Source organism: Hemiscyllium ocellatum, chromosome 10 (assembly GCF_020745735.1).
Source record: "Hemiscyllium ocellatum isolate sHemOce1 chromosome 10, sHemOce1.pat.X.cur, whole genome shotgun sequence".
Taxonomy (NCBI): domain Eukaryota; kingdom Metazoa; phylum Chordata; class Chondrichthyes; order Orectolobiformes; family Hemiscylliidae; genus Hemiscyllium; species Hemiscyllium ocellatum.
Window position 1 is genome coordinate 70,948,434 of NC_083410.1, and position 12,612 is coordinate 70,961,045.

The following is a 12,612-nucleotide window of genomic DNA, read 5'->3' on the forward strand; positions in this document are numbered from 1 at the left end:
CCATTGTACCTTAAATCCATTTAAGCAAACTCACTGTCCATAATCAAGGAAGAATAGGACCGAAGTCAGATAGATAAGATCTGTGAAATACATTAAAGCTGTCTGTTTTATATACTGGTGTTGATTATGTTTCTGAGTAAAAAATGAGGTCTGCAGATGCTGGAGATCACAGCTGAAAATGTGTTGCTGGTCAAAGCACAGCAGGCCAAGCAGCATCTCAGGAATAGGGAATTCGACGTTTCGAGCAGATGAAGGGCTTATGCTCGAAACGTCGAATTCCCTATTCCTGAGATGCTGCCTGGCCTGCTGTGCTTTGACCAGCAACACATTTTCAGCTGTGATCTCCAGCATCTGCAGACCTCATTTTTTACTCGAAGATTTTAACCTACTGCGAATCCTCTTACAAGGATGCCTTCCTTGAAGAAGCTCTCTTCCTCCATTCCTGATGAAGGGCTTATGCTCGAAACGTCGAATTCCCTATTCCTGAGATGCTGCCTGGCCTGCTGTGCTTTGACCAGCAACACATTTTCAGCCTTGATTATGTTTCTGCTCTTGTATATCCATCCGCATCCGCACCTGAAGCCTCGAGGAAGAATGCCTTATCTTCTGCCTTGGAACACTTTAACCCCAAGGCATCAATGTGGACGTCTCTAGTTTCCTCACTTCCCCTCCCCCCACCTTACCCCAGTTCCAACCTACCAGCTCAGCACCACCCTCATGACCTGTTCTACCTGCCAATCTTCCTTCCCACCTATCCGCTTCACCCTCCTCTCCGACCTATCACCTTCATACCCACCTTCATCCACCTATTGTACTTTAGGCTATCTTCTCCCCAGGAGCAGGAAAATTGACGTTTCAGGCAAAAGCTCTTTATCAGCTTTTGCTCGAAACGTCGATTTTCCTGCTCCTCGGATGCTGCCTGACCTGCTGTGCTTTTCCAGCACCACTCTGATCTAAAGTCTGATTTCCAGCATCTGCAGTCCTCACTTTTGCCTACCTTGTCCCCAGCCCATTTATCTCTCCATCCCGGAGGCTCCCGGGCCTTTGAAGGGCTTTTGCCCGAAACGTCGATTTTCCTGCTGCTCGGATGCTGTCTGACCTGCTGTGCTTTTCCAGCACCACTCTAATCTAGACTTTGATCTCCAGCATTTGCAGTCCTCACTTTTACCTACCATCCTGCAGTTGAACTTATTTAGGAAAGATGGATTGTATTTTTTTTCCTAAATGACAAGATGTTAGATAGGAACTATGTTTTGAGTAGAATAATTTTGGGATCAAGTTCAGAAATCAGTAAAAGCTAGTAGACATACTCAGGGCAAAGAAAGAGGTAGAATTTGTATTTTGAATGTTAGGTGGTCTGGCTGGAACCCATTTGAAATCAGCCTGGGTAGGACACCTCAGGAAGAGTAATTTGGCCTGGGGGTGTGAGGAAGGTGAAATGTGCATTCAACAGAGTTATATTCAGTGGCTTAACTTAAGAAGACATGTTGTATATGTTTTTTAACATGGAACATATGGTGATATTATTTGAGATGTTCATGACAATCAATGGTGTTATTGGTGGTTTGAATGATTGAATAAACTGCTCCCTCTGGTGGAGAAATCCAGACCAAGGGCACGTATTGTCAAAATGGAGAGATTGAACTTCAGGTGCAGTGTCAGAAAGTACTTCACATCAAGGATAATGGAGTCTTCAAAGTTTTTGAAGCTGGATCAATTGAAAATTTCAAAACTGAGTTTATTTTTGTTGGAAAACAGATTATAAATAAGGTGAGGTAAGTGGAGTTAAAGTACAAGCTAGCTCTGATCTAACTTTTGTTCCTACTACAATTGGTGTTGACTGCTTTTAAGATGCAGAAATGATCATGTTCTGTGCTGATTGTGTTCTGTTTTTTTCTTGAAAGCACTGCCTAAAGAATATCAGAAGATGGGAAAAGCTTTGCAAAACCTTTCACAGGTTTTCGCAACCAGTGGTTATGAAGGTAATGTGCTATTATTTATGTTTCAGGATAGTTTTTTGTATGCACCTGCTAGCTTATTACAGAATTCAGGAAATCTTATAAAGGAAGTTTCAAGCAGTTGCAAACCATTGCTATAACCCTGCTTAATTGTGGCACAATGGTCATTGCTGTGTTGTAATTCTTTTCATGCAATCACTCCAGTGCATCAGTCACACTTCAAATAAATGTATCCACTTGGTTATTCTTGGATTTTTAATACCGTATTTCATTTTGGGTCCTTGTTCTCGTTTCTTTGGAAATAGTGCCAAAGTTAGTACGTTTTGTAAATGATACAATATGTGAATGTATATTGATTTATATAACTATAAATTGATTTTTATTTCAAGGATCTCTTACTTTCAATCTAGGTAAATTTAGTTCTTGGCAGGATTGTGTGTTTCAAAAAAAAATCCACCTATTGCTGAATTTTTAAAATCATATGTGTGTGTAACCTGGTTAAAAGTTGATGAGTACAGCTGAAGATGGGTTTATTACAAAAATAAGTATTTTGAACCTGAGAGTAACCTGATTTTGAATTTTTGAAATGATTGAAAAATAGACAAAGCTATTTTCCATTTGATTTATCATGCAGTTGCCCGTTTCTGAGTAAGCGTTTTTAAAAAACAAATAAATTTGAAACTTTACTACGCTTGTCTATTATTGTCCTTGTGTCAAAAGAATCAGGTTTTTTTAAGCCTGTTTGAAAGCCTGTAAATTAGAGGAAACTCCCAATAGTGATTAATATGTTCTGTGGTTGTGACCAACTCTGCATTGTATGACCTCATCTGGTGCAATATATTTTTAAACTATTGCAAGAGTTCATAGAAACTCAGTTTGTGTTTAAAATTCCACAATCTTTTTTGCGCCAGTTATGCAGATGTCAGAGGAACTGTGTAAAAAAGAAGTTTAGTCAAGTGGAAACTGAAGATCTTTGTCATTAGGAAGTTACCTTTTTGTTGGGAACTTATTTCCTTGTGAAAAGTATCTATCATAACATTTGCTGTATAATCAGACAAAGGATTCAGTTGTTGATTTGTGTTTCAGGTGAATCCATTTTGACAGATCCTTTAACTGAAGTAGGAAAGACATTTGAAGAAATTGCCAGCATCTTTGCAGAACAGGTATTTGAGTAGTTTGTATTCGAGTTTGAGTATGAATAGTTGTATTGAAGAAGTAAAATGCTACCTAAAATTGATAGTAACAGTAGACTGTAAGAGTGTGATATTAAAACTCTCAACAGTAGTCATTTTTAGAAAAGAAAATGAAAAAAGATCTTTTGGTAATGTACAGTGCTCCTGTGGAATTCACACATTACCACAAAGATTGTGAAGCAAAGGAATGAATAGTAGAATATTGGTTCAGATTTGCCTTTTTTTATGTTTTGCATTATTGATGTATTTGTGATGCTGCAAAGGTCTGCCTCACTGAGGAAACAACATGACTTTTTGGCATGTTACAATAATTGAAATTGAAATGATGAAATCTGAGTGCAAATGCTGTTTTTAATGAGATATGTGTTATGCAAATATGTCATATAAACTTGTGTTTTCAACAGCCTAAAAAGGACTTGCATTATCTGATGGAAACAAATCAAGAGTACAAGGGATTACTAGGATGTTTCCCTGATATCATTAGTGTGCATAAGGTAAAAAAAAAACACCTTTTTTGTCCTAGATTTTTTGTCCTTAATTAGATGGCAATAAAAATATGGATAAATGAAATTAATTTGAAGCAAAATATGGATTATTTAAAAACTATTGCGTAAAAGATCTTTTAAACTGTCCATTCTAAGTCCTGTGGGTTGATACTGTCCAAACTAATTGATCATTGAGTCAATAGAGGAGTCCAGAGGTATTTATAATAGGCAAAGAATGGAAGACCTGCTTAATGAGCCATTATGGGCTGGATTTTAGCCTAAGCTAACAGAATGATGTGTTTGACCACCAAACCACTCTACTATCTTTTTAGTAGAAACTAGTATCTCAGCATGGATTAATTTAGTTAAAAATCACACAACACCAGGTTATAGTCCAACAGGTTTACTTGGAAGCACGAGCTTTCAGACCACTGCTCCTTCATCAGGTGGTTGATGAAGGAGCAGCGCTCAGAAAGCTAGGGCTTCCAAATTAAACCTGCTGGACGATAACCTGGTGTTGTGATTTTTAACTTTGTACACCCCAGTTCAAAGCTCGCACCTCCAAATGTGGATTAATTTATATTGTGTTAAATAAATTCATGACTTCTCTCTGAAAATGAGAAACAAAGATTGGGATTGTTTGAGAGTCTTGAATCCTGAGGAGAAGCAGTCACTCATTGTGACCTTTGCTTGGGTGTCCCTTTAACTGGCCTGGAGACAGGCTTGACATTCATTTAAGGATGATAGCTGTCTCTTGCAGATAGAGGACCAATCAAAGACCTTACAGCTTGAAAGGGGCAGCAGCTGCAATCAAAGCTAAGTATCATCTTTCAAATATTTAAAAATCTCAAATAAAAAAATGGAACTTGCAGTCAGGCAGCCACTGTGGGGAGGAGCTGTTGTGGTGTAATAAGGAGAGATCTTCTATAGGGAGGTCTGACACTGTTCCTGCGCTAAAGTAAATTTTGGGGTGGCACGGTGGCTCAGTGGTTAGCACTGCTGTCTCACAGCACCAGGGTCCCAGGTTCAATTCCAGCCTCTGGCGACTGTCTGCGTGGGTTTCCTCCGGGTGCTCCAGTTTTCTCCCAATCCAAAGATGTGCAGGTCAGGTGAATTGGCTATAATAAATTGTTTATAGTGTTAGGTGCATTAGTAAGAGGGAAATAGGTCTGGGTGGGTTCCTCTTCAGAGGGTCATTGTGGACTGGTTGGGCGGAAGGACCTGTTTCTATGCTGTAGGAAATGTAATCAAATCTGAAGTGTCTCTAGGCTTGCCTGGAACTATGGCACTCACTCTGCCACCTCAGGATACCTAAATGTGCCTTCATGCCCATGAGAACCTGGAAGCTGGCTGGAGAATCCCAGCTACCTTTCTTTAAATGTTTTTCAGTGACTTGTAATGAGCTGTGTGGCTTCCAGTCACATTGCAGGCTGGTAGCCCAGTAATCCGAAGTGGGATGGGGCCAGGGAATCTGCTGGTGCAGCTTTTCTTTTGGGCCCCTAATCTGCCTCCTCCTCCAACTTCTGCAGGTACTTAAAATCCAACGCATTGTTTCAGATTCACCAGTTTTGGAAAGTGGTAGGACAAGTCCTTTTTAGGACACTACGTCTTCCAGTTTTTTTTTAGGTAAAGCCTTGGATCATAATTAGAAATAACGGGCAAACTGATACACATAATTGATTTTGGCCATATATAGTGTACCACTTTGGGAGCCTTCATTTAGAAAGATTGCAACACTTTCAAACATTTACTGAAATGGTATCCATGTTGAAGGTTTTGAAGAGAAATTTTAAAAAGTACTGGATGTTACACCAGGCAGCAAGGCCACAGAGTGGTTAACACTGCTATCTCATAGTACCAACAACATGGTTTGTTTCTAGCCATTGGTGTCTGTCTATGTGGAGTTTGCGCATTCTCCCTGAGTCTAGATGGGTTTCTTTGGGTGCTCTGTTTTCCTCTCACAGTCTAAAGGTGTTAGATGGAGTGGCTATGCTAAATTGCTCCGTAGTGTGCAGGCTATGTTGGTTAACTATGGTGAAAATGCCTGTAACCGCACATGTAGGATTTCGTTGGCCCAAATGGCCTCTACCTGCACTGTTGAGATTCTGTGATTCAATGCATACGAACAGGGAGTTTTAAGAAATTGCTCAAATTTTTTGATAAAGACAAAAGGAGTCTCCTTGGTCACTGAGTTGGAAACTGGGGTGGAGTCACAAATTTGAAAACCAGAACAGCTATTTGGCATGATCTGTGGAAGGAGAAACAGGTCTAATTGAGTGAATTTGACTGACTCTTGCGGTTTGGGGTGAGGCATTAAAATCACTGTGCATTTTACTGATTGTGGTGTCTGGTACATGTTGCAAGGAAACAAGCAACTACTTTTTTTAATATGTCCAGAAGTGCTCTTATACAAAATTTAATACTTTCTCATCACCCATGGTAATTTCCAACTATTAACCAAGGCATTATGGTCATTGATAGTGTAATCTTGTCAACATTTTGTTGCTAGTCTCTGTCATGTCAGATGGTCATGAGCTCTAGTGAAATAATCACCTTATTGCAGCCCAGCAGGAGTTGGGGTTGGGGGAGAGAGATTTATGGACCTGAGAAATGGGCATAAAAAAGAAGGCAGCACCCATGGCTCTAAAAGCTTTCCCAGAAGGGAACTATTGTCTACTTGGAACTGAGATCTTTGCTAGCACTTCCTTGATTTTAAATACCTGTTGTAGACCTGACAGTGGGCCCATAAATGACCAATCAGAAAGACTCTGTGGTAAGATTGCTGAGTGGTTCCTGCTGGAGGCATGTGTAACCTCAGCTGCTTTTTTTTACTCCAAAGTGAGAATCCCCATGGATAAAATTCAGATCAATTAACTTGGTTTGTCTTTCCACAGATGCTTCTGTATGAACTGAGTATTCCCAGTATTTCTAGTTTCATATCCAATTGACAGCATCAGTATTTTGTGATGGCGTAAATCAGGGTAAAAAGGGAAAGATATGCATTGGACTGAAATGCTGTTAGAAAGTCGGTAAAAGAAAGGAGGAACTTGCATTCAGATAGTGTCTTTCATTACCTTAGGAAGTCCCAGTTTGTTTGATAGTCAATTAAGTACTTTTTGAAGCGTTGCTACTATTGTGATGCAGGAAGCACAGGTCCGGTTTGCATACAACAGGATTCCATAGACAGAAATTCATTATTGACCAAATAATCTGAATTAGTGATGTTAGTGGAAGTGGAAGTGTTGTCCAGATGCTTGATAGAACTCTCTTGCTCCATTTCAAAGTGGTGCCATAGGATCCATTGGATTTATCTGAAAGGGTTGGTTTAACTTCTCATCCAAAAGAAGACTTTTCTGACAGTTCAGCACTCCCTCAATTCAGTATTGGAATCTTGGCCTAGGCTTTTGTGCTGAAGTCTTGAGAATTTGAACATCCAACCTTCTGAAAATGAATGTTGAGAAGGGACTGCTGCTCCTGAAATGCAAGATTTCTGGTCTTGTGTTTAAGCAATTGGAGACGCACACTGGACTTGTATTTATTCAGTACACATGAAGTGTTCTATAGCTCTCACATGGCACAGGAAGTGCGGGCACCATTTTTAATGCACTTTAGCACTTCTTTTTGTTAGCTTGTTTATGTCCTGTGGACCTATTGTCAGTGTTCCTAGCCAGGCCTCAGCAGCCCTAGCAATCTGTTGCATGACAGTTGGTTGAACTGCTGGGATACTCTGCACGCCCTTCTGCATGTTGCTGTCATTGCACTCATAATATTAGATGACTGTTGTTTGTGCTGCAGTGAAAATTATGAAATTCTAGCTGACATAAAAGAGAGCTATGGATAGAAGAGAATTGGCAAACATTTGTAGAAAGAAGAACAAACAATGAGGCAGGAAGAAGAACATAGCAAATTATTATGAGAAAAAGAAACAAATTTCTCAAGAAGGGAAAAGTTCAATAGAGCTCCTGGAGGCACTGTGCAAATCAGCTTAAAAAGGTCTAAAACCTGGATGGCTGCGTGAATTGCTAAAGAGCTGGGCGTTTGCTTAGCAGACGAACCATGAAATAGGGTGTTTATTGATCTGTCAGTTGAAAAGGAACTGTGGAAAGCTACACCACCATCAGTTATGATCTGAAAAAGAGGATTTGTATAGGTGTGACTTACTCATGACAACTGCGTGAAATGTGGAAGTGGAAGCTATTTTTGGGTAGAACTCCTGATCTACTGTGCACAAATAAAATTCAACATTTTTTAAGCTTGTCAGCATAATTTTCAAGGAGGAATTAGCTATTGTTGGGGCAAAAGGGATCAACAGATATGGGGCAAAAGTGCGAACAGGATGATCGTATAGAATGGTGAAGCAATCTCAAAGGGCCAAATGGTCTACTGTTTCAGTTTTCTATGTTTGTATATTGTGGAACTTCATTTTTGTGAGGAATAATGTAAATGCTTGTCTTTGTGTAAGATGTATCTTTGTTGTTTTGATTATCTAATGTGTAGTTTACCTTTTTCATTTGAAGTATCATTTGCCTGTTGATTCATGTGGCGTTTGATTTGTGTTGAAGTTATTGAATGTGGTAACTTTTTCATCTGGGGGCTATTCATTAAATTTGAATCTTTTAACATATGGTTTCACCTGCAGGGATTATAACCGGGTTGAGTTGAGTACAGTCAAATGTGTCCAGAATTGCTTAATTATTGTCCTCCATATAACACTATTAATTGGAAGAATTGTAAACATGTAGAACATTAAAATGAATTATTCTTGTATTTCTTAAGTTGTGCTGAAGTATCATTTATAGTATTGTATTACTGCATACTCAGTTTAACATTTCCTCCAATCTGTACAATTAATCACATTTAGTTTGTAACTGTTACCTAATGAAGAAAAACTTAAAAGCTATGAATGGTATGTAAATACCTTGTTGGTAGGCTATGTATGATGGAGAAAGTGAGGACTGATGCTGGAGATCAGAGCTGAAAATGCGTTGCTGGAAAAGCGCAGCGGGTCAGGCAGCATCCAAAAAGCAGGAGAATTGACGTTTCAGGCATTCCTGAAGAAGGGCTCATGCCCGAAACGTCGATTCTCCTGCTCTTTGGATGCTGCCTGACCTGCTGCGCTTTTCCAGCAACACATTTTTCAGGCTATGTATGATATTTTGATAAGAAAATGTAGCTACGCATTTTCTTTGAAAATGGAATTCTGTTTTGATGGGCCTTTTTGGTGTGTTAGAATGTAACAAATGATAGTCAATGACTATCTCCGATAAAAGAGAATCTAACTGTTGCCTCTTGATATTCACTAACATTACTATTGCTAAAATCCTCCACCATCAACATCCTGAAATTATCATTGACCAGGGATAGAACTGGATCAGCCATACTGTGGCTACAAAAGCAGATTAGAAGCTGGGAATTCTACCACAAGTCAGTTATTACCTGACTTCCCAAAGTTTATCCACCATCTGAGACTTGAGTCAGGAGTATAATGGCCTGTTCTCCACTTATCTAGATAAATGTAGCTCCAACTCAAGAAGCCCAAAATCATCCAGGATAAAACAGCTCACTTGATTAACACCTCACCCTCCACCTTAAACATTATTCTCTCCACCACCAATGCCCAGTGGCAGTGTGTAACATCTACAAGCTCTGTATGGTTTCTTTGACTGAACTTCTAAAATCATGACACGGACTACCTAAAGGAAAAAAGACAGCAGATGCTGGATTGTCACCATCTGCAAGTTCCCCTCCAAGCCAAAACAACATCCTGACTCGGAACTTTGTCGTCATTACTTCACTGTCAGTAATGAAAATTCTGGATAAAAATCAAAAGAACTGTGGATGTGGTAAATCAAACAAATGCAGAAGTTGCTTTAAAAGTTCAGCAGGTCTGGCAGCATCTGTGCAGAGAAATCCGTTAACGTTTTGGGTCTTGCGACCCTTCCGCTGAGCTCTTCTAGCAACTTCTGCTTTAGTTTGTGACAATTCTGGCATTCCTTTCCCAGCTATTTTTTAAATCTTTTTATTTATAATCTGACAATGTAGAGTTTGGTTAGTAATTTATTAACTAAAACTCAGCAGTAAAATTTTCATGTTGATCAGAGAGCAATTGTTACAGGAACAAGTATAAGTCTTCAGCCCATTAAGCTTGTTGCACCATTTAATACAATCATAGCTGATTGAAAGCTTGAATGTCTTTTACCTACATAACCAAAGATTTATCAATGTCTACTTCTAAATAAACTCAGACCCAGCTTTCATTGTCCTCTGAAGAACAGAATTCCAAACATTCACCATTGAATAAAAACAATATCATCTTACATTGGTCCTTAATACCATCTCTTATTATTTTTAAATTGTGCCCTGCGTCTAGACTCCAAAGCAAGAGAAACATCTTATCGGCTTCTCACCTATATTTATCCCTTTTAAGAATTTTGTAGGTTTCAATGAGATCACCTTTTTGAGACTTTTAATAGTTTATGTTGATTTTATGAACTTTATGTATGATGCTGTAACTTTATTGTTTATGACAGGGAGCTATAGAGAAAGCAAAGGAAGGTGACAAACTGGTTGCTTTGAATAAAGTGACACCACAAGAAAAGAATACCATGGTGAATCGTGTTGGAGCAATGTCTTATGCATTCCAAGGTAGGTATAGGATCAAAATCTATTTTTAAAAAGTGACTTTGCATATTTTGCATTCATATATACCTTTGATTTTTCTTTCTTCTGAGGAAGAAAACAGTTTAGAACCCTTCATAGCAATATTAATAGAAATTTGGGATTCTTGGCTGCTGGCATTAGGTTTACCAACACTACTTGGAGGCAACAACTTCTAAATGCCTTCTCAATGTTGCTGCATTTATATTAATTGCTTTGGACCCCTATAACTGAGTGTTGTCTCTTGTGGATTCACATCAGCAGCCATTGTGCCTGACGTTCAAAAAACAAGGAGGACACTAATGAACAGGCGAAGGAGAAAATCAGAACATCCAATTCACTTCAAGACCTTTTTGATATTTGTAATATTAAAATAATCTTTACCTTACTCATACTAAGGTTGTGTATTTTTATTTTATTTATTGTCACATGGAATAGAATCCCTATAGTGTGGAAACTGGCCATACATCCCAAAACGTCCACACTGAGTCTCAAGATTATCCCATCCAGACTCACCTCCACCCACCCCCCACCCACCCACTCTACAGCTCTGCATTTTCCATGGCTAGACGATGTAACCTACACATCCCTGAACACACTATATGGCCAATCCACCTAACCTGCACATTTTTGGACTGTGGGAGGAAACCGGAGCATCTTGAGGAAACCCACGCAGACAGAAGGAGAATGTGCAAACTCCAAACAGACATTCGCTCAAGGCTGGAATTGAAACTGAGGTCCTGGTGCTGTGAGGCAGCAGTGCTAACCACTGAGCCAGCATGCTTCCAGGGGCGCATGTACCATCATACTATGAAAAGTATTATTTTGCGTGCTATATAGGCAAATCATATCTTACATAAGAACATCATTGTAATAGAACAGAATTCAGAGAAGATGCAGAGAAAGATCAGCCCTAGTGTATGTGAGGTATGTTCGTAAGTCTGACAACAGTGGGGAAGAAGCTGTTCTTGAATTTGTTGAGATGTGTTTTCACATTTTTGTATCCATGTATTCCGAACTGTTGCAGCCCTGCATCCAAGCATTTTCCTCCTTTTCTTCCATTTTTTTCCTTCGAATGAAAATCATTGTTTTTTAGTTTTAGTTCATTGTTCGCTACCAATGGAAATAGTATTTCAGAGTTTACCCACAGTGAAGTCAACTCGCCCATTAACTGACTGCACTTCTCAGTGTCACTTCCACTAACCATCTTGCTGCTGATCCTGGCAGTGTGGAAAATGGTAGTCCCCATGTCCAACCATTCCTTCTACTTTACTTGACCCCAGATTCCCAAATGTACATCCACAGTCTTTGCTTTTTCTAGTGCTCAGGTTTTAATTCTCCCAAGATACTACTCTCCATTCTCCCTGACTTTCTTCTTCTCTCCTGTAATTTGGTTCATGGCATTCATGAGTTCTGAGATTCCCTGAATGGATTCCTGACCATTCTGATACTTGACTCTCCCAATCCCTGTTCACTCTGCTGCACAAAGTCCTGGCTGTCTGCAGTGGTGACCATGTGATATCCCTGAGACATTTAACTGAGAGATTTAACTGCAGCCAGGATCATGACCAGTTTGGGGAGAGGACAGTTGGAGGCTGGGGAAGTGTTGGTGGTGTGGTGATGATGATATGTCGCTGGGGGAAATTTACATGGATCTCTTGGACTGCTGGAACGGACATTTTGAGAGGTAACCTTCATTTGAGAAACATTTGGTTGTTCTGATGTTTGGGAACCCTCTTGATATGGTTTGGCCCTAGGAAATAGGCATAAAAGAAAAATACATCTTGATTCATATTTCAATTTTACTACTTTAATCTTAAGTGTGAAACTTTATGTGGCCTACCCAACTTTGTCTGGCACTAATGACATGATTTACATGGACCTGGAGGGGAACAAAACGTTTTAATCTAAAGTATTACCCCTCCTGAATAAAAAAAATTAAGATATGTATGCTTGAATGTTACCCCTAAAACTTCCAATGGCATTAAAATGTAACTAGAACTTTCTGTTACAGATGTGTCAGGTACTCTGACTTGCTGTTCTGATAATCTCACCACAAAAAGGAGTTTGTCATGGCAGGTTGGGGAAGTGAAAGTCTGAGTTGGCCTGCTGTGTGGAAGCGATCTTCCTGCTGATTTGCTTCCTGTCAATGCTCAGTAATGTAGGAATACGAGTAGAGCAACCTGCTGCTTTAGCTTGTTCCCCTATTCTGTTAGATTATGGGTAATCTGTACCTCTATTCCATTTACCCGCTTCTGCTCCATATGCCTTCACAGCCTAGGTTGCCCTATCTTTCTGGAATGGGGAGAAATCTGAAAA

At 39.5% G+C, this 12,612-nt stretch overlaps 1 protein-coding gene across 3 annotated transcripts in view; it reads left to right on the plus strand.

Moving 5' to 3' along the window:
* The window catches only part of snx9b (sorting nexin 9b), a 145,761-nt gene that overhangs the window by 119,725 nt on the left and 13,424 nt on the right, over nt 1-12,612 (plus strand). For all 3 annotated transcript variants that reach the window (XM_060831592.1, XM_060831594.1, XM_060831593.1), the window contains 4 exons: nt 1,905-1,982; nt 3,045-3,121; nt 3,556-3,645; nt 10,167-10,281. In XM_060831592.1, coding sequence (XP_060687575.1) covers nt 1,905-1,982; nt 3,045-3,121; nt 3,556-3,645; nt 10,167-10,281 — 360 coding nt within the window. The remainder of the gene's footprint in view (nt 1-1,904; nt 1,983-3,044; nt 3,122-3,555; nt 3,646-10,166; nt 10,282-12,612) is intronic.